This window comes from Lytechinus variegatus, chromosome 3, assembly GCF_018143015.1.
Source record: "Lytechinus variegatus isolate NC3 chromosome 3, Lvar_3.0, whole genome shotgun sequence".
Taxonomy (NCBI): Eukaryota; Metazoa; Echinodermata; class Echinoidea; order Temnopleuroida; family Toxopneustidae; genus Lytechinus; species Lytechinus variegatus.
The window spans coordinates 7,359,167-7,379,588 of NC_054742.1; the positions used below are offsets into that span (position 1 = coordinate 7,359,167).

The 20,422-nt window shown below is 33.7% G+C and overlaps 1 protein-coding gene across 1 annotated transcript in view; it reads left to right on the top strand.

Annotated features, from left to right (window-relative positions):
• Nucleotides 1-16,991, top strand: part of LOC121410115 (serine/threonine-protein kinase TBK1-like) — a 41,233-nt gene extending 24,242 nt beyond the window's left edge. The window contains exons 6-17 of the mRNA XM_041601995.1: nucleotides 355-512; nucleotides 869-1,359; nucleotides 1,727-1,785; nucleotides 3,901-3,992; nucleotides 6,036-6,222; nucleotides 6,523-6,653; nucleotides 7,033-7,149; nucleotides 7,848-7,946; nucleotides 12,349-12,454; nucleotides 13,231-13,350; nucleotides 13,906-14,048; nucleotides 14,948-16,991. Coding sequence (XP_041457929.1) covers nucleotides 355-512; nucleotides 869-1,359; nucleotides 1,727-1,785; nucleotides 3,901-3,992; nucleotides 6,036-6,222; nucleotides 6,523-6,653; nucleotides 7,033-7,149; nucleotides 7,848-7,946; nucleotides 12,349-12,454; nucleotides 13,231-13,350; nucleotides 13,906-14,048; nucleotides 14,948-15,047 — 1,803 coding nt within the window. The 3' untranslated portion in view covers nucleotides 15,048-16,991. The remainder of the gene's footprint in view (nucleotides 1-354; nucleotides 513-868; nucleotides 1,360-1,726; nucleotides 1,786-3,900; nucleotides 3,993-6,035; nucleotides 6,223-6,522; nucleotides 6,654-7,032; nucleotides 7,150-7,847; nucleotides 7,947-12,348; nucleotides 12,455-13,230; nucleotides 13,351-13,905; nucleotides 14,049-14,947) is intronic.
• The last annotated feature ends 3,431 nt before the right edge of the window (nucleotides 16,992-20,422 follow it).

Here is a 20,422-nt window from a genome sequence, read left to right on the forward strand (position 1 = left end):
CATCTTAGACAATGAATTATTCAGCTTTCCATGTTAAGCATGGAGTTACATGTATGATAATCATAATAACAGTATATTGTTCTCCCAGCGGGCCCTGCTTTCATTATTACCCCAGCTAAGCTAGGCTACCTATTCAGGTGCACACAACTTTTTTGAGGAATTACTTCCTGCCAGTACCCATTTACCTCACCTGGGTAGAGTGCAGCACACTGTGGATTAATTCCTGAAGGAAGCTATGCCATGGCTGGGATTTGAACCCACAACCCTTTGTTTCCAGAGACTAATCCACTGGGACATGATGCTCCATTTGATATTCTTCTCTGATGTTTTTGTATATATGTGTTTACCTTCTAGCACCCTGACCTGTATGAGAGAGCTGTTCTAGGCGAAAGAAACAGGACAGAATTTACAGCACAGACTGACCTTTGGTCACTTGGAGTAACCTTCTATCATACTGCAACAGGGTCACTTCCATTCCGTGCCCATGGAGGACGTAACAACAGAGGTGTTATGTGAGTTAAAAGTACAGGTTTGAAATGTACAAAGACATTCAAACATACATTTTACAATTTATCTTCATCAATTATATTATAACTGTAGAGCAGATTATTTTGAATTTTCAAGAAAAAATTATGTATTAATTTATTTTTTCAAATCAATCATTCATGAAATTTTGATTACATTTTAATTAGAATGGACGTGTGTTTTTGTTCAAAACTTGATGTCAAGTTTAATTTATGAACACTTCATTTAATTTCCAAAGATATAATCTTTTGGGGAATGGGACCATAAACAATTTTAAAAGTAATCATGGACATTTGGCTTCCTAATATTGAATTTAGATATTGATATGTGTTTTTATTTTCAGGCATAAGATAACAACCACCAAGAAATCAGGAATAATATCAGGTGTCCAGGAAGTGGTAAATGGACCTATCATATGGAGTGAAGAGCTCCCAAAGACTTGCCACTTTTCAGCTGACATGCGTCAACAGGTCAAAACTCTTCTTTCAAATACCATGGAATGTAACATACAGAAGATGTGGAGCTTTGAAATCTTCTTTGAATATGTTCAGAAACTGACCAGTATGCATCCTGTTGATATCTTTGTGGCTCCTACATGTGAGTGTCATATCATTTATGTAGAACATCATCGTAAGGTAGCAGACTTACAGGATAAGGTGGCACATTTGACTGGAATCCAACCTGAAACTCAATGTTTCTTGTATGAGAAGGAAGTCTTTGATCTTGAGAAGTGTTTGAGGTGTGAGGATCTACCGAAGACATCTCCAGAAAATCCTCTGATATTGATCAGAATGGGAGCTGACGCCATTCCAGGCGTCAGGATTCCACCATTACGTAAGGGACTTTGTATTATATATTTTAGTAGTACTGACATGAGTGAATTAAAAATGGAGGACAGAAGAATACCTTCTACCCCCCTTCTCTCTCTCTCCACACACATCCACACATGTTGCAAAAGTATTGATTACAATTAAAATTGAAATTATGCTTTAAAGCTATTAACAAGAGGGGTCTAGGTATTAAGTATTCAGTCACAGATAATTTATACCTCCTCCTGAAAATGGTCTAAATGCATCACATAGGTCTCCATCCAAACATAGTAAACTCAAAAGACATCAAATGTTATAAGAGATAACAGTAGAACTAAGGAAGTAATGAGGGGGATGATAACAGTATATAATTTCATTATATTCCTTTACAGCAACTCAACCAAAAACAGCCACTCATTTTTCTGTACAACAAGACTGTACCTTAGCCAAGGTATGTACTTTCAAGAATCTTTTCTTAATGCATCAAGAGATAAGGCATTTTAAATGTAATTTGCTTCAATCTTATATATAAAGGTATTCCAGGTCTTGCATGAAACCAAGGTGATGGGTGTCCATCTTAGTTTGCTTTGCTGCCCTCAAAATTCCCTTATTGCCAAATGGCTCTAAAGCCAAAAGTAATTTTTAAAAAGAAGTTGTCTTGTCTTCTTAATGGCTTACTTTCAGAGATGTGTTATTTCTTTTAGAATGACTGCTTCAGAAAATTTGAAGGTACTTTATGAATACATTGGACCCTTAGCCAAATTTTTCTGAACATTACTTCAAATATTTCATTTATCTTATATTAGTTAGAAGCTGTTATTCATTAATTTCATGGATTTCTGAACACCTTGCGAATTTGTTACCAAGTGAAAATATTGTCCCATTTAAGAAGTAGTGCCTATGTCCCTGAGGCTTAGCTACTGTAAACATGCTGTGAGGTGAAATACCTGAGAAATTCACCTACTGAAAAATAACATTGAACAATAGAGTTAGTGATTCAAAGTTAGCTAGAATTTCACCTTTTTATTTCTCAAACAAAATCAGTCTAAATTATTTCTTAGCACAATGTTGTCAATGTTGTCATTCACTTACTGTGATATTCAAATGTATTTTCCGTGAAATAATTTCATTTTATTGTCATTTGATTGACTCTACATACAGGTTCATGTTCAGCTATTTGCATGCTCATTAATATTCTTGAGTCACATGACCATTGGTTTTGGAGGTGTAAGATTCTGTTCACAAAATTCAACATTTTGGCAAAACCAACTTTTTGAAAAATGAATTGAACAAAACGCAAGTTAATTATATAAAGTTAAGATTGTTTTTACTGATCAAACTTTGAGATGGTGAATTTTCAGATCTTAAGGTACAAAAAAGTAAAACAAAAGCCACTATTTTCACACTTTTATAACTGCATTTTTGCATGGACATAATATGTACAAAATTTATGTCTTCATAAGGGATTTTAGGAGCATATTTTTGCTGGAAGTGTTTTGTATATCTTCTTAAAATAATAATGATAATAACAACAGCAATAATCATGATTATTATTGTTTTTCATTAATACTATTATTGTTATCATAACAAAAATATAATGTTATTTTCCATGAGCAATATTATTTTGTTATCATTACTATGTACATGGGCCCTGTTGCATAATATACAAATATATCAGGCTTTCAGAAAGTATAGTGGGAAATATTTATCTGAGGTTGCCAGTCCAACCGAGGATTAATAATTCCCACTATGCTTTCGAAGGAAACGCCAGATATATTTTTTCGATATCCCTTCTTTAAATGAGAACTGTTTTAACCAATCTGGACCAAAACATTAGATCGTCCTGGCTAAAAAAAACAGACAGTCTAGACCTAGCGCCTGAGCTAATCATATCCAGCTCCTGGGTACGATAGGCTATAGGCTGCGCGGCTACCCGACTCCGTTTAATGAGAGGTCCGCTGCGCTCCTTCTGCTTTGTCACTCATGTCAAATTGCAACGTGCTGACCGGCTTACGTTATTTTCATTGGATCTTAATTGACTCACCTTGTTATGCTTCTTCACACTTTGATTATCCTGTATGAAGTTGCAGAATAAAGCAATCCAAATTTCTTGATGATCAAAAGATGGCAGTTTCTGCAAGTGCAAGTACACTTGATAAGTGCATACCTTCCCAGTGCTAGCACAGCTCGCCGAAACTTCACTGCAGCATATTGCATGCAGCACGTATACCGGTAGCTATAGCTCTGCTGGCTAGCGCGTCGCACAGCTCGCTAATCGCGTGGGTCGAAAAAACGTATAGTTCATTTTTCCCTAGGGAAAAAATTAACTATGCATAGGGAAAAAATGAACTATGCGTGACGTTAGCAAGGAAAATTAACTATTTCATGGCAAATAATTTTCGTAGTAAAACTATTCTTTTTCTTCTTGTGTACACTCTCAATGCGACAATCTTAAGTAAGGGATATAGAAGTTTCTATTGCAGTCACCATTGAACAGCAAAGTTACTATAATAATAACTTTTAAGCAACTGGGCCCTGTTAAGATCATTTATTACCTTTTTTCCAGAATTGTTCTGCAGTAATGTGCTATTACTCCAATGTAGTGGGTACACTCACAAGGATAGAAACTCTCATTACTCAAACTGTCAAATCAGTCATGTAAGTGCATCAATTGCATTTTATTTGTGTTCTAGTAATTTTTTTAGTATGATTTTGTGTGTGTGTGTACCTTTTATTTTTGAATATCATTTTCACTTATTCAGCTCCTTTCTTGTTTATGATACATGGTTATTTTTCACTCTCTTTGCAATATATGTACTATGTGTTAATTGTTTGTTTTTAAGAATTCTTAACTCTTGTTGATTGATGTGAATTTTTATGGTCTGCTATTCTGTATTTAGTAGTGGTTTTTACTCAATGTCTGTTATTGTACTCTTCTGAGAACATTTTTATTTTTCGTTTTATAGGATTTATATTTGGATTACAATATAGGAAATTTTAATGCTGGATTATATGAACAAGTGACATCAATGACCAACAGCACCAATAACATTTTTTTGAAGTCTTGATGATAAAGTGCTTATACGTGTATTTTCAAATGCTTTCTTTTCATCTAAAGAATCTCTAATGTACTTCAGGTTAATTTGGATTGGATTGGATTGGTGGTGATTTTTTCCCTGACTGCTAAGAAAGCATGAATGCTTGTAAGCAAGCAACCAGAGGACCGACGGCTTAAGGTCCTCTCTGAAGGACCTGGTACTGAGGATTAATGCCTTACCAAAGGGCACTAGCGCACCAAGTGGAAATCGAACCCGGGTCACCGGAATAGGAATCCCCGCTCTGCCGACTGAGCTATCGCGCCTCATGAATTCCTTGTGAAATACTGTAATCTAGACCTCGTATGGGTTATTCTGGAACTAATGTTAACTGTTTGGTAATGTTGACTCATTTTTGTCTCACCTGCGAAGCAAAGTGAGACTATAGGCGCCGCTTTTCCGACGGCGACGGCGGCGGCGTCAACATCAAATCTTAACCTGAGGTTAAGTTTTTGAAATGACGTCATAACTTAGAAAGTATATGGACCTAGTTAATAAAACTTGGCCATAAGGTTAATCAAGTATTACTGAACATCCTATTAGAGTTTCATGTCACATGACCAAGGTCAAAGGTCATTTAGGGTCAATGAACTTAGACCATGTTGGAGGAATCAACATCGAAATCTTAACCTGAGGTTAAGTTTTTGAAATGTCATCATAACTTAGAAAATATATGGACCTAGTTCATGAAACTTGGACATTAGGTTAATCAAGTATCACTGAACATCCTACATGAGTTTCACGTCACATGACCAAGGTCAAAGGTCATTTAGGGTCAATGAACTTTGGCCGAATTGGGGATATCTGTTGAATTCCCATCATAACTTTGAAAGTTTATGGATCTGATTCATGAAACTTTGACACAATAGTAATCAAGCATCACTGAAAATTTTGTGCAAGTTTCAGGTCTCATGATTAAGGTCAAAGGTCATTTAGGGTCAATGAACTTTTGCCGAATCGGGGGTATCTGTTGAATTACCATCATAACTTTGAAAGTTTATTGGTCTAGTTCATTAAACTTGGACATTAGAGTAATCAAGTATCACTGAACATCCTGTGCGCGTTTCAGGTCACATGACCAAGGTCAAAGGTCAATGAACTTTGGCCGAATTGGGTGTATCTGTTGAATTAACATCATAACTTTGAAAGTTTATGGATCTGATTCATGAAACTTGTACATAAGAGTAATCAAGTATCACTGAACATCCTGTTCGAGTTTCAGGTCACATGATCAAGGTCAAAGGTCATGTAAGGTCAATGAACTTTGGCTATGTTGGGGTTTTTTGTTGAATAACCATCATATCTCTGTAAGTTTATTGGTCTAGTTCATAAAAAAGTGGACAAAAGAGTAACCATGTATCACTGAACATCTTGTGCAAGTTAGAGAAGTATTCAAAGTCAGCACTGCTGCTATATTGAAACGCGTGATGCAGGTGAGACGGCCAGAGGCATTCCACTTGTTACTTTTATTTATTTTTTTTTTCACTGATTAAAGCACTTTACATGGAGAAAGTATCCTGATGCATGAAGAATTATCACTACAGAATTATTATAATTATTTGTTTCAATACAGACACTTTTTTTCCTTTTCACCATTGTTTTGTAGTGTGATGTTACATATGGATTACATGAAGCTACGTAGTAAACATTCTGCAGTGAAGTCTTTATGTCTTCTTGGAGACTGTAGATGCAAAAGCCTTGAGAGGACCTTTCTCTTACTAACAGGTCTTGATAACACTGAGCATGATGACATCACTCACAGAATAAAAAACTGCAAGGAAAGATTATGTGAGGTATACAATTAGTTTCCACTTTTTTTTAATAAAAATGATAGAATGGAAATTTTTTAGGTGCTTTTTAAAAGAAGTTGCAGCCAAATATTAAGCCCATATTATTTAATAAATAAAGTTCTATCAGAAATCATACCAGGATTGCTGCAAACTTTTATTTTAAAAGCCTTTTTCTATACATTAAGTTACGAACGTATTTCAAATTATTCTTCTATCTACCAAAGGTATTATTGTTATTATTTCATTTGTAACACAGCAAAATATAATGACAGATTGTCTTTTTTTATGTTGATGTTGATATAGTTAAACAAGACCTGTAACCAGATAGAATCATCTCTAGATGCTGTAGAACGAACAGCCATCAAAGATGATTATCTTTCATCTCAATGGGAAGCCATTAGACAGCAAAAACAGCTTGTTCTTCCTGTTGGAAAGTATGTACAAAATTTGTAATATTCATATAATATATTAACTTCATTTTTTTATATTACCTGAATTTTTGTTTTATGGATGATAATGTTGTAAGAATCTGGATTCTTTTTACACCTTGTTGCTCATATATGTTACAGAAATAATCAATGTAACCTTTCTCATAATGTTTCAATCAAGGTATATTTTAAAGCATATTTCTTGAATAGACCATAGTTGTAAACAATAATGTTTTTAATTTAATAATGTGTCATTTGCCAAACTTAAAATTTGTCTATTATCATTATGAGGTGTTCAACTGTAAGGGAGTTTGTAGAAATAAAAGGGTATTTTAAAGTATGAAATCCAAATCATGGCATTATCATCCTCCTTTTACCTCCTTAGGATTGGTCGATTAAAGGTTCTCTGTGAGGAGGGTCTGGAAACTTACAAACGTTTCAAGAAAGACAAGCAAACCAAACAACTATCCTACAATGAAGAACAGATCCACAGGATGGACAAGTATAATAACTTTTCATTTCAAGATTTGAGTCTTATTTCATAAAATTTACAGTTATGGTAACTACCATGAAAACTTTGACTGTGACAGGCTGGTGATATATGTTAGCATCATGGTAGTACCATAATGGCACAGTTATCATAATCAAAGTTAAATCCTTCATGGTCCCTGATATCTTTGATCATCTATTGCCACTCTGCAGATAAATACATGACCAGGGGGGTGTTTCACAAAGATTTAAGTATGACTTAGGTCGCACTTAAATGTCTACGCGTACACGATATGCAATGCGCAATCTTATTGATCAATACGCAGTAGTGCGCGTCAGCTTGGCATGATCTGACCAATGCTGTTATGCCTTTTATACTGCGCGCAACTAGACACTTAAGTGCGACTCTAAGTCATACTTAAATCTTTGTGAAACACCCCCCAGTAGTATTACTGTTGAACTTTTCATTGACATACTCAACAAATCCACCCTCAGTGCTTCAAGTCAGTTTTGACATTGTACTGTGCCTGCAATTAATTACTCCTTTCAACTGTAATATTAGGAATTTTAGGTTGTTCTCCATTCTATTGACATTGTAAAGCCATGATTAGAATATTATTTTCTTTTGGGGTGGGGTGTGGCTCTATCATTCTCAAGTCATGGAGTTTCAAAATGATCCAGTCTAATTATATTGATACCATTTTTTTTCAGGGAAAAATTGGCTAAGAAGATGGTAAATGCAAAGAAGATTTTTGATGACTTGTTTGAAATCTTGAAGAATCTTCATCATGACTTTGGCGTGTGGCACGGGTAAGCAGAAATTTTGCATTTTGTATTTTTAAGGAAATGTTACTGGTAGAAATCTGGAAAGTAAACTGACTGATTCAATACAGAAAGATTCAGAGGGAAGTATCAAAATATAGTGTTTGGAATGGATTCAGAATTATATTTGTTTAAGTAAGGAATGAATAAAGCTGAGTGCAGAAATATATTCATGCACTCAGAGCTATCTATGTATTCATACAGGAATCCTACAATCCTGCTATAAAGTTAAGATGCCTCTTTTACAACAGTTTTCCTACATTTATTATGAATGTGAACACTAGCGATGAAAAGATAGTTGTGAAAATCTTGCATGAAATAATAGTAATTCTTATTAAAGGTGAAATGTATTGATTATGAATGTGGTCTTATTGTATATCAATGGAAAGGTAATGATGTGGGTATTATCAGAGGGTCATTCAAAAATAACGAAAACAATACATAAGGTAAAAATCGCCTATTAAAAAACGCTAATATGCCTCTCCGAAATATGCCTCGTATCGGTCTCTGAATTGACTCGAATTTTATGACGTCACTGTCTGTACGAGAGACGTGATTGGCTCTCCCACGTGAAGCTCAACTTGCTTGCAAAACCTGTTGCGTGGGTACGTTTGAGTTGATTTGCCTTCAGGTTTGGATTATATTGTTTGTAAGTACAGTTATATCATTATTTTTCTTCTTCATAGTAAATTTTGTCTGTCAAGATGTGGTTATTCATTTTCATGAATTCAATTTGGCCCGTGCGGTACAGATAGCACTTGTAGCAGCGCTGCATGAGTTGGTAGCGAATGCATGTGATCGTGTTGCAAGTTGAATTGTCTGACTCATCATCATCGGCGTAATTCCCCCAATTTACCTCCAACTACGTCACTTTGTTGTTCACTTCATCATCATTCTCTTCAACTTCAAAATCATCAATTTGAAAATACAAATCTAGATAAAATTCAGGGTTTTCTTTCATTTCGTGATCGAAGTATTCAGTGACCAGCAGTGTGGAGAAAACGTACCCTCGCAACAGGTTTTGCATGCAAGTAAGCTTCATGTGGGAGAGCCAATCACGCCTCTCGTACAGACAGTGACGTCATAAAAAAATCCCCAATTTCGCGGACGTAATTCTGCGTGTTTGAAGCATTCAGAGAGATAACTTTAAAGTATCAATTAACTGAGTTTCATCGGTCTCCATGATAAATGATGTACACCATCGTGTTCTCCTTATTTTCTCCTTTAATTTTATATATGACTCTCCATTTTTAAGATTTTCAATATATTTCTACTTTAAGTGCTTTTTGAAAAGTTGTGGCACTGATGTTTGCTAACGTGCCTTACTTTTGATTGTAAAGGGAAAGATAAAGACTGTTATTGCACAATTTTTGCTTCAGTAGATTTATTCTATGCTTGTTTTTAAATCAAGTATGTCAGCGTCTTTTCCTATTGTCTCAATATGTTTACAGTAATCAAGTGAATCTATTACTATTGCTAGGTTTATTGTACAATTTTCCTGTTCTATATGTTATGGAATATGCTTCCGCTCTCACTTCGCTCCATCAAGATATATACTACTTTCAAAGATCACCTTAAGACATAGCTATTCCAGGGCTCGACACTAGCGGCGGTCCGACGGTCCCAGACCGGTAAAAATCGCTGTCGGGCTAGTAGATTTTCAGAAATAAGAAGATTTACTGGTCCGACATGACCAGTAAAAAATATCATTGTCGGGCCAGTAATTTTTCCCAAAATAGCAAGATTTTAAGGGTCCGACGTGACCAGTAATTAAAACCATTGTTGGGCCAATAACTTTTCCAGAAATGGTCAAATTCACTGCAAACAATTTCCCCCCGACAAGTTCTGTCATTCACACACAGAATACACACAGAATGAATCGCACGTAAGTGTTACTAGAGTAGATACAGTGTACATGTAGCCAGCCACACAACCTACGTGGTAAATTCTCGACTTGTTGCGCGAACGAAACTTGGCTAAACTCTGGCAGAAATCTCTCACAGAACTGTCAAAATTCACGGTTCATACTCATGAAAGGCTCTTATAATGTCCATATTTCCTAAAAATTGGAGTAACTCTCTCATTTGTAAGCAGTAAAAGGAGAAATTTTCACTTCTGTTTGGTTCAAACAGATCGGGTTTCGGGTGATATCGTCTGAATACAGATGAGCCCCACATATGCATTTATGTGTGTGTTGATACACTTGGTTTCTGACTTTCTTTCGTAGCTATTTTAATTGAGCCAAAAAGATACTGATGAATCATTTATGATGATAGTTTTAGCTTTATTCCTCTGTTTTCTTCCTATCTTTCTTTCCTTCTTTCTTTTCAATCTTTCTTTTTTTCTTCCCTCTCTTCTTTCATTTTTTTGTTACCGTCTTTCTTTTTTATTTTCCCTTTGTTCTTTAATTCGTTCTTTCATTCTTTCTATCCTTATAAAAAATATTTTTCTCTATTTCTTTTTTCTTTCCTTCTTTCCTTCCTTCATTCTTTCCTTCCTTCCTTCCTTCCTTCCTTCCTTTCTTTCTTTCTTTCCTTCTTTTTACCATTTTCTTTCCTTTATTCTTCGTTACTTTCTTTGTTTCTTTCTTCCTTCAATCCATCCATCATTTATTTACCCTTTCTTGTTTGTATTTTTATTTCTTCCTTCTTTCAGCCCTATCTTTCTTTCATTCATTCCTTTCTTCTGTTTGTTCTTTCCTTTTCTAAATCTATCCTTTTATACCTCTCCTTTCTTTTTTGACTGCTTGCTTCCTTTCTCTCCTTTATTCTTTCATTCCTTCCTTTGTCCCTCAGTCTATCTTTTTTCTTCCTTTGTCTCTCAGTCTTTCTTTTTTTCTTGCTATCTATTCTTTTACTTTTTCTTTTTTATATTGCTTGCTTCTTTCCTTCCTTTATTTCTTTCCTTCTATCTATCATTTTACCTTTCCTTTGTTTTCTTCCTTCTTTCCTCTCTTTCTTTTGTCCTTTCCATCTCTCCTTTTACCCTATTTTTTATTGCTTCTTCTTTTTTTCCTTTACTACTTTCTGGATTTGTTCTTTCTTTCTGTATTGCTTGCTTCATTTCTTTCCTTCATTTTTTTTTCTTTTCTTTCTTCCTAATTTTTGTTCCTTCTTTATTCCTTCCTTTCCTTCTTTAGTTCTTTTTTTCCTTCCTTCACATGTATCCTTTCTTTACCTTTTCTTTTTTTCTTCCTTCCTTCCATGCTTTCTTTAATTCTTTCTTTCTTTTTTTCTTTCTTTCTATCTTTCTTTCTTTCTTTCCTTCTTTTTATTTGGGGGGGGGGGCAACGAAAGGCTAGAAAAATAAACTTGCACCTTTTTTTAATGTTTTCTTTATTTTTGGGGACCAGTAGATTTTAGGTTCGGACCAGTAAAAATTTGAAAAACTGGGTATCTACTGGTCCGACATGAATAGGTTGGACCAGTAGAAAAAATGGGTTAGTGTGGAGCCCTGCCTATTCAAATTGTAACTGATTTTAAATTTATTTTGTTGTATTCCATTTATGATTAAAAGAAAGATGATTCATCCCTTCCCGTTCGCTGGCTGTTCATGTGGGACCCGGTGTCTTCAGATTGCTAGAGCTCCTGTGAGTTATGTACTGACTGGGTTTACCCCTTAAATTGTCAGTGAACGGGGCAGCTAGAGGGCACTGGGTTCCGCATGATGATGGGCTGATGGATGGGTTGGGGTGAATGAAGCAGATGTGAAATTATTATTCTTACATTGTACTTGTTCATGGTTCTTGTGTAGTATTTATATAAATTTCTATAAAATCTAATTTTTGCATTGTAAAAGAGAACTGTTACTCGGCTAGCGCCATGAGCGTCTACTGACGGTGTGTGCGCTCTACAAATATACACTATTATTATTAGTATTATGTTCATATTTCTAACATTCATTAATATTTGATTTTGTAGTTAAGAATTGTATTTTACTTCATGTTGACAATTTATGCAATACTTGTTGCTGTCACCATTGCACATATTGGCTGAGTTGGTAGAGTATCTGTCTCATGTCTGGGAGTTCAGACCTTGGCAGCGTCAGAACAAACAACGTTAAAAGATGGGAGTTGCTGCTACCCTGTTTGGCATTCAACGATTAAAGGAATAGAGCCTCGTCGATCTGGCCCTGCACAGCGGCTGCCGGGCCTATGATAGATTGGACAAAGCAAATTTTTCTAGTATTTCATGTCTATTTCAAATAATGAAAATATAGATTTTCATCTTTTCATCTCTTTGATATAAAAATGATTCTTAACAAATTATTGCAAAGATGAAAACTCTGTTTCTCTATTATTTGCTACCTTTGTTAAAGTTTCAGTATATTATGTTCTTGTATAATGAAGATTTATAATTTCTTATGTTTTTCCTTTTATTTTGATATGTAGTACTGGAAGTGAAACACGTAAATTCCAGAATCTGTTAAACAGTGCTCAGTATAGACTTCCTGATCTACCATATGAATACCAAAAGGTCTTAAATGAGCTAAGCAAGGTAAATTTTAAAGAATGTTTTCAGTGTGTTTTATACGCTATAATGTAGTTTTTAATGTTGAAATGTGTGACCAACATAAGGTGTTTTAGAGAATAAAAGCCCAGTTCCAATTCAAATTAGCATATGAACTTCACTGGGAAAATTTCCCTTTGTTATGTATTTCATGCAAAATTTACAATTGTTAAGAAATGTTTCATCCACTTATTTCCCCTTTAATACATGTGCATGTTTACAGCATCAAAAAGCAATTATTACCATGGTTTTCATCTGTGTACAGTTGTATAGGTTTCGTGGAAATGATTGTCACTGCTTTTTAGAATGATTTATTATTCATCAAGCAAAGTATATTCATTGAATTCGTGCAAATTTTTTTTCAAAGTGTTAGTAAGAGGAAATTCTTGATGCTTTTATAGAAGTGACGTAATTAAATTGGACATCAGTGAAGAGGGTATGAAATCATGGACATACTATTAGTTACCCTCATACCAATGAAGTAATGTGCTGTAAGCACTATTGGCTAGAACATCATTTAATGAAAGAACATATACTCACTCCTTGGAAAAGTATTGCTTGTAGCATGGTATGGAGTCATTGATTTCATGCGTAAATGCTCACAAAATATAAAACTAAATTTCTTCATGCTTGCTTAAAGTTATCTATTCCAAAGTCTATAGTCTATAGATTGAGGGCAAGATGACTTAATTTAAGAGATCTTGTCTAGCTTATTGGTAACCCTTTGAGTCAGTCAACCATTCATTACTATATATTCCCTGTAGATTGAAGACAAGGTGACTGAATTGATGAGATCTAGGAGTGGTATAGCATCAGCCAGTCAACCATCAGCTTCTCCTCAAACAGCAGATGTTATGACAAGTATAACATCAAGCTTTCCACAGGTTAGAAATACTACAACTTCACTATCATCATTTTCATATTAGATGGTAGAATTATATTATCAAGTATTATGGTATAAAGCTAGTAATTACTACTTTTTTAAAGGCGAGTTGGATGTAGCTATCTTTCAGGGAGCAAAGTTGAGAAAAGATAGCACCACTTCTTATCAGAGAGGAACTGATAGTTTGTCTCATGAAACACTTATCTACTTTATATTCCACATCAGAAAAGAATTGTAGAAAGAAACTGGGAAATGTTTTTCTCATAAGAAAAAAATGACACATAAACTGCAATCATGATATGGTTGCATTTTGGCAAATCTACAAAGTTTACTGTCTACTGGGTGTGTGAATCTTGTTGCTTTAATCTCTTTGTTTTCTTGTGTTCAATTTCTTAATCCATCTGTTGGAATACCTGTTTACAATGGCATCAGAGTCAGGAAAGAAAACTTTTTGACATTACTCAGACAGATGGTGATGATAGCTTCCTATATTAGATTTCACACCCATGATTATTCCATAGTAATTTAACGGTTTTTGTTCTCCATTTGATGACAGCCGACTTTGAGGGTTTCACAAGTGAGATACGGAGGAGCTGACAACCGTTCTGATAGCTTGATGTCGTCAGTACAACAACTTATCAATAATCTTCCTCTTGATAGTCTTGGAATGGTACCAGTCCCAAGAGCTGTCAAAGAATCGTGAGTAATCAAAATATTTCCATTCAATGTCTTTCTTTCCAGATCATTAGAAATTTACACATTTTCAGCAGGTAAAGTATGTAATCAAAATTTATTTACAATAATGTAGTAGATATGTGAAAAGGAAATCCTATGGGTTTGTAATTTCCCAATAATTTAGGTAAGCGCTGTGTACTCAAAAAAGTACATCCATGCCACACTTAAGTCAATTACACAGGGAGTGGAGGGGGGGGGTGTTACAATGATTTTTGGTCAAGTCTAATGTGACTGATATGAAAATCAATCTGAAATAGACACAAAGTCAGACACAGACTAGCCAAAGTCATGGGCAACTCATTTTTTTAAAAAATCACTGACTTTACTATATTAAATGTCTACATTCTCATGCAAAGAAAAAGGTTGTTCAGTATTTCACATTTTCTGACACAGGGAGGAATATTACAGTATGAAATATGGTGATTTATGTCATAAAAAACTCTTATTAATGCATGTTAAAGTTAAGTGACCCCCAATAAACCTGTATTCTCTTACCATATGGTGGACCATACAAGGAGAAGATATCTTTAGTAACATTAACTGTGATGTGAGGTGCATTACTAATTTGTGGGGTATCTGTAAATACCATGTGCTACCTTCTTGTGGTAAAGATTGTTAAACCTGTTAACAAGTATGAACAGACCAGGGTGACAGTCTTGTACAATATTCACTGATAGAGTATTTTACACATTTTAAGAGTTGACACAAAAGGGGCATCACCTCATAGTGCTTCCCAATAACATAAGAGATTATTTAATATCTTGATGATTATCATAGTCCTTGGTAATAGTTAATGTAAATAATTATTGTAAATGTTTTTTTCCTTCTATCCTGATTTTGTATGTTGCTATTTCATTTAATAGTTTACAGCAGTATGAGGATGGTCTTAATAGTTTCAAACTGCAGCTTGAAAGTGGAAATCGGCCCTTTACAAGAAACTCTGCAGACACCCGTCTAATGTGAAACAACAAAAAGGGAAAAGCTTTTCACCTAAATATTGTTGCTACAAGAGGATGCTGTCAGATAAATGATCAGACCATGAACATTTGTTGATGAGTAGCTGGTTGATATTTGGAATATGTTTGTTTTGGTGAGAAGTTGGAAATCAAAAGAACAGGAAAGGTTGGATGCAAATCATATGCATCACATTAGCTCTGATGAATGGACAACGGTGATGGAATCTGTGAAACACTGGAGTGAACACTGGAAGAAGTCTCAGTATGTGGTAGATAGCTTCTGATGTCAGTAGGATATAACTTAAAGAAACTTTCAAATAATGTAGAACTGCAGCATACAGGAAGATATCTGGTTCTTATTCGTGTATCTGTGGATTTGTTGATTTTGAGAGATGATTTCCCCTCTAACGATTATAAGTGACTGCTGATAGGAAATGGCTAAAACTATACGTCAAAATAGGTTAGAATGTTTGTGAAGAGCATATTTCTTTTAAATTGAATGATTGTTTTAATTTCTGTTCACACAATTTTTTAAAGGTCATGTTTCATCCTATATATTCAAAATGTTATGACACCTATGGAAACTTGTACTATCACCAACAAGTTCGGATGAAATTTGGAAAGTGAGTTAATCAAATGGAAAATATATATATATTTCATATATCACATGATATAATATTATAATTATTTACTATATTGAAACTTCTGTATAAAGTGCTTTATAAATGTTCTTTATTATTGTTATTATTATATTAAAATAAGATTATATTTCATTTAATTCCTTGGCTGTTACAGAGTAAAAGGTTGATGATAAAAAGAATTCAAACTAATTTGGCTGAAATGTTGATAATACAAAAGTGTATGCAACAAAAAATAAGATTGAAACCATTTTTGATGTGGTTTGCGAGGCCAGATGTAAGGAAACACAGTAGTTATAGATCTATCTTCATGGCAGGGGTTCCAGAAAAATATACAATTTCATTTTATGAATATCATAATCTTTTTTATTTCATATATATTGTAAGTAAAAAAGAAAATCAACAGGTGAAAAGCAGATGTTATATCTTGATGATTGTAAATCAATCATCTTTGTTTTCACATCAAGTATAAGATTCATAAATAATCAATTTCATTATGAATGAGTGTCTTTAACTTCATTTAAAAGTTCTGCTTATAGGTGTATTGAGAATTTTGTTTGACTTAACATTGCCATTTTATTGTATTTATCAATATTTATCATTTAAAAGATTGATTGGATCAGGTATTGTTTAAAAATCCAATTTGTTATGACACATAGTTTTATAGTATTTTTCAAACAATTCATATTATATGTTGCTTCAAAAATATCAACAGTCAACACCATTATATTTAGTATCTAGTAAACATATTCTTTCTAATAACTTGTGGAAATATATGTTTATGCATTGAGCAGCAAGTATGATAAATTGTTTAGGTTTATATAAATTAATAGAATGACTGAATAAGAAAATGAGTTGAATTAGATAGTGCTCGTGGATGAAGTGTATATTTGTCTCAGAAGTCTGCCAAATGATATTCATGCCCCCATTCACTGTTAGCCTTTTTGGGAGGCATTATTTTGGGGGTCATATCTCTTTGGGAGGCATTATTTTGGGGGTCATATCTCAATTTTTCCTTGTTTTCCTGTCAATTTCCAAAACTACTTCTTTTTTCAAGAACTCAAATCATTTCTCTCTAATCGTATTGCAGTGTAACAATGTCGATGTCATATGAGTTTTATATAGTGTGTTCTTTTGATTGTTTTATTTGTATTGTGTAGGGCCCTGATTGACAACAGTGTCTGAACAGGCTACCCTGGGTTAAGATGACAAATAGAATGAATAAATAAAATCCCATTTTCATTATCACTTTCAGTAAAAGAACGGGGTTCCCAATTTTTCAAGAAAAAAAAAATTCCCTGATTTTTCCCTGATGAAGTTTAAAAATTCCCTGGTAATTATTTAAACCCATTCCCAGTTTTGCATTTTTTTTAAAAGTTATTACAGTGTATTACATTATTTTCAGTATAAAAACAAAAATGTTAAAACTAATTAGTACCACCACAACCAGTCATTCCATGGATATTGTTTTGATATGCAACAAAATATAAGTGAGTCTGACTAACATGCTTTTGACTTTTGGGCCGATCAAAATTCCCTGATTTGAGGCATTTTCCCCCAATTTGAGGTATTTTTTAAATCAAATTCCCTGATCAACTATATGTATGCATACTTGATGAACAGCACTCTGCTTAGATTATAGGGTCATAAATTTTATAAATATGGTGTTTTATTTCTTGTCACAATGATGATTAAAAAAATAATCTTGCCTTGACTACTTGGTAATCCAAATTTTCTCATATTCTTTTTCTTCATTAAATTGGAATATAAAGCTCACAGTGAATGTACATACATGTACATTGAATATTGTTGTCACTCTTGAATGTACCTGTAAATATATTTTTCTTTGATATAAGCCAAAATGCATGCCTTCATTGAATGTAATTTCATAATTTGTTTATATTGGAAATTACGAATTAAGAAATATCTATCAGGATTTTTTTTTTATATCCAAATATCTACTATATGATAAAATTTGATCACCACCACTTGACATTAACATATTTTCTCTGGAATTAGGATACGAATCTAGGCTTACCTTTACCATCCATTTATCTTTAGTTCTGCTTCAAAATCAAAATGAAAAAAAGGCGCTTTGTACATATTACAGACTTTCTATTTTAATTCTCACCCATATGGCTTTATCATGAAATCGTTTATTTTGAGAGAAAATAAATGATCAAGAATATGCCTGTGCACATCCCATGAGCGTACATGTTTGTAAAGTGAGTTAAAGGGCATACAAAGAAAGAGTAGGGTAATGAATTATTGAAAAAAAGCATAACAAAGACTCAGAGAAATGTAATAAAAAACAGAGATAAAGAATAGACAAAAGAAGTAATCAAAATATCATGGGTTTTTTTCAACCTTTTCCTTGTTTTTTTTACTTAGTTGACATATATGAATAAAAGATTTCATGTATCTTGTTGATAACAGGTAATACTAGAGCTATAATGAAAATAATTACATCAATGTTTGTCATTCATTTGTGTGTTAAACGAGTGTTTACTGGTAATGTTAAGTATCTGAAGTATTGGAGAGAAATAAGTGGAGGATGATATTTGAATGGCTTTATTACTAGGAGAGAAATCTTATCCCAATCTTACAAAGAGTTATGATTGATTAGATCAACCTGAAGTATAAAAATCCATCAATGTGATAACTTTCAGACAAATTGATGCAACGATCCTTTTGAGCACATTAAATTGTCAGACACTGACTTAAATAAATGAGTATACATCTAGAAAACACTGAATGACAATATGGGGCCCAACTGCAGTACAGATACAGGTTAATAGCAGATGATAAAGAAAGTTAATTAGTCTATGATCCCAAAATTCATTTAAGGGGTATGTCCCAGGGTGAGAATATGATTTTAACAGATAAAGTAAAGTCAGACAAACACAATACTTCAAAGTTTCTTCAAAATAGGACAAGGATTAACAAAGTTATGACATTTAAAATTTTGCAGTAGTTTGATGAAACAGTTTTATATGTCTTCATGACATGCGCAAGCTGATGCCATATCCTCACTTGTTCTTTTTTTATTTATTATATGAAATAATATTTATTCAATTTTGTCTCCAAGACTTACGAAAAATGGATTGACCACTTATCAAATGTGCAAGATAATCATTGCTGCAACTTATGTTTAGAAGGGAGAAATATACACACTTGTGTAAAAGTATGAAACAATTATGATTGAATGTAATCACATAAGAAAAAGGAAACTTGGGACATGACATCAGCAGCCATTTATTGCATATTCATGACAGTGTGCATAGAACTCTTTCCTTGAAGGTCAAGTTCATCCCAGAAATTTGTTGATTTGAATCAATATAGAAAATTAAAACAAGCATTACACTGAATATTTCATCAAAATTGGATGTAAAATAAGAAACTTATGACAGTAAAGTTTCATTTATTTTCACACCATCATGAACAACTCAGTGATATTCAAATGAGTTTTGACTTCCTTCACTATTTTCTTTAGTTTTTATTGTTTGAATTATATAATATTAATTTTTTTTACAGATTTGACAATAAGCACCAACTTGAATAAAACTTTTTTTCAGTGGACATTGAGAAAATCAGAATATTTCATATAATATTCAAAAGAAAAAGTGAGTGGGTGATGTCATCAGTCCGCTCATTTGCATATTAACAAGTTGCGGCCGCACAGAAGCTTTGTTAGTGTAACAGAACGCGAACAGTAGGGCCAGTCACACCTTTCACAGGCGACCAAAGCTAGACACATTGTTTTCACTTACGGAGTGCTAAAAGTAGGCGTACTTGTATCGATAAGCTCACAGAAGATTAGCCGAATTCCTAATAATAATAACAATAAAAGGCCCAGCAGAAGCTAACAGTGGCGCTAATGTTAATAGAAATCACTAACAAGATACCATAAATTTTTAATTCATTTTCAATTTTAGTCAATTCGACAGTGTTTTGTTTGTCTCACTATACTGTTCAAACCATATTATTTTCTTCAGCCTGGATTACCCCTTAGCGGGGGGTGTTGATATGATCATTTTCATCAATTTTTTTTCTTCCAAGATATATTCTTTTAAAGTGTTTGAAGAGCTTTTTAAGAATAGACCCTTCATTTGATTTACATTAGAAAGAAAAACAATAGCTCACGCTGATGAAAGTTATCGCATGACAATCATTGGCAACATATCTTATCATGAACATGATGAGTCAGGTCTGTGAAGAGCATTTTCAAACAAAAACTGATGGAAAGTGGGATTGCATTTTTTTTGGTACAGAATCTCCATCGAAATATCATGATAGGCTAATGTTCTTGATCTTTTTAAAGCTTAATCAATATTTTTTACATTAACTTAGTAAACATAAATTTAGCACTTACTGTTAACTCATGTTTAAAATATAATGACATTTTTTTGAAGGCCTATATGATAATGAATGACATTCATTTAACCTTTCCTAGACAAGATTTTAAACTTGTAGGATGTGCAAATTATCATAACTACATCTAGATCACTATGCACAAATTATAGATCTTGCCTAACTCAATACCCTTAACAACATTCTTGCCTAACAGCGCTATAACAGTACTTTTTGTGCCTTCTGTGCAGCGGTCATTCTACCCATTATGTTAGTAGCTGATTTGTAAATGAACAATGATATACAGATTGTGATGTCAAGCGTTGATCCCAGATGTAAATAATGCAATACTTTGACATTAACCATTGTGGCGACATTACCAGTTGTAACGGCC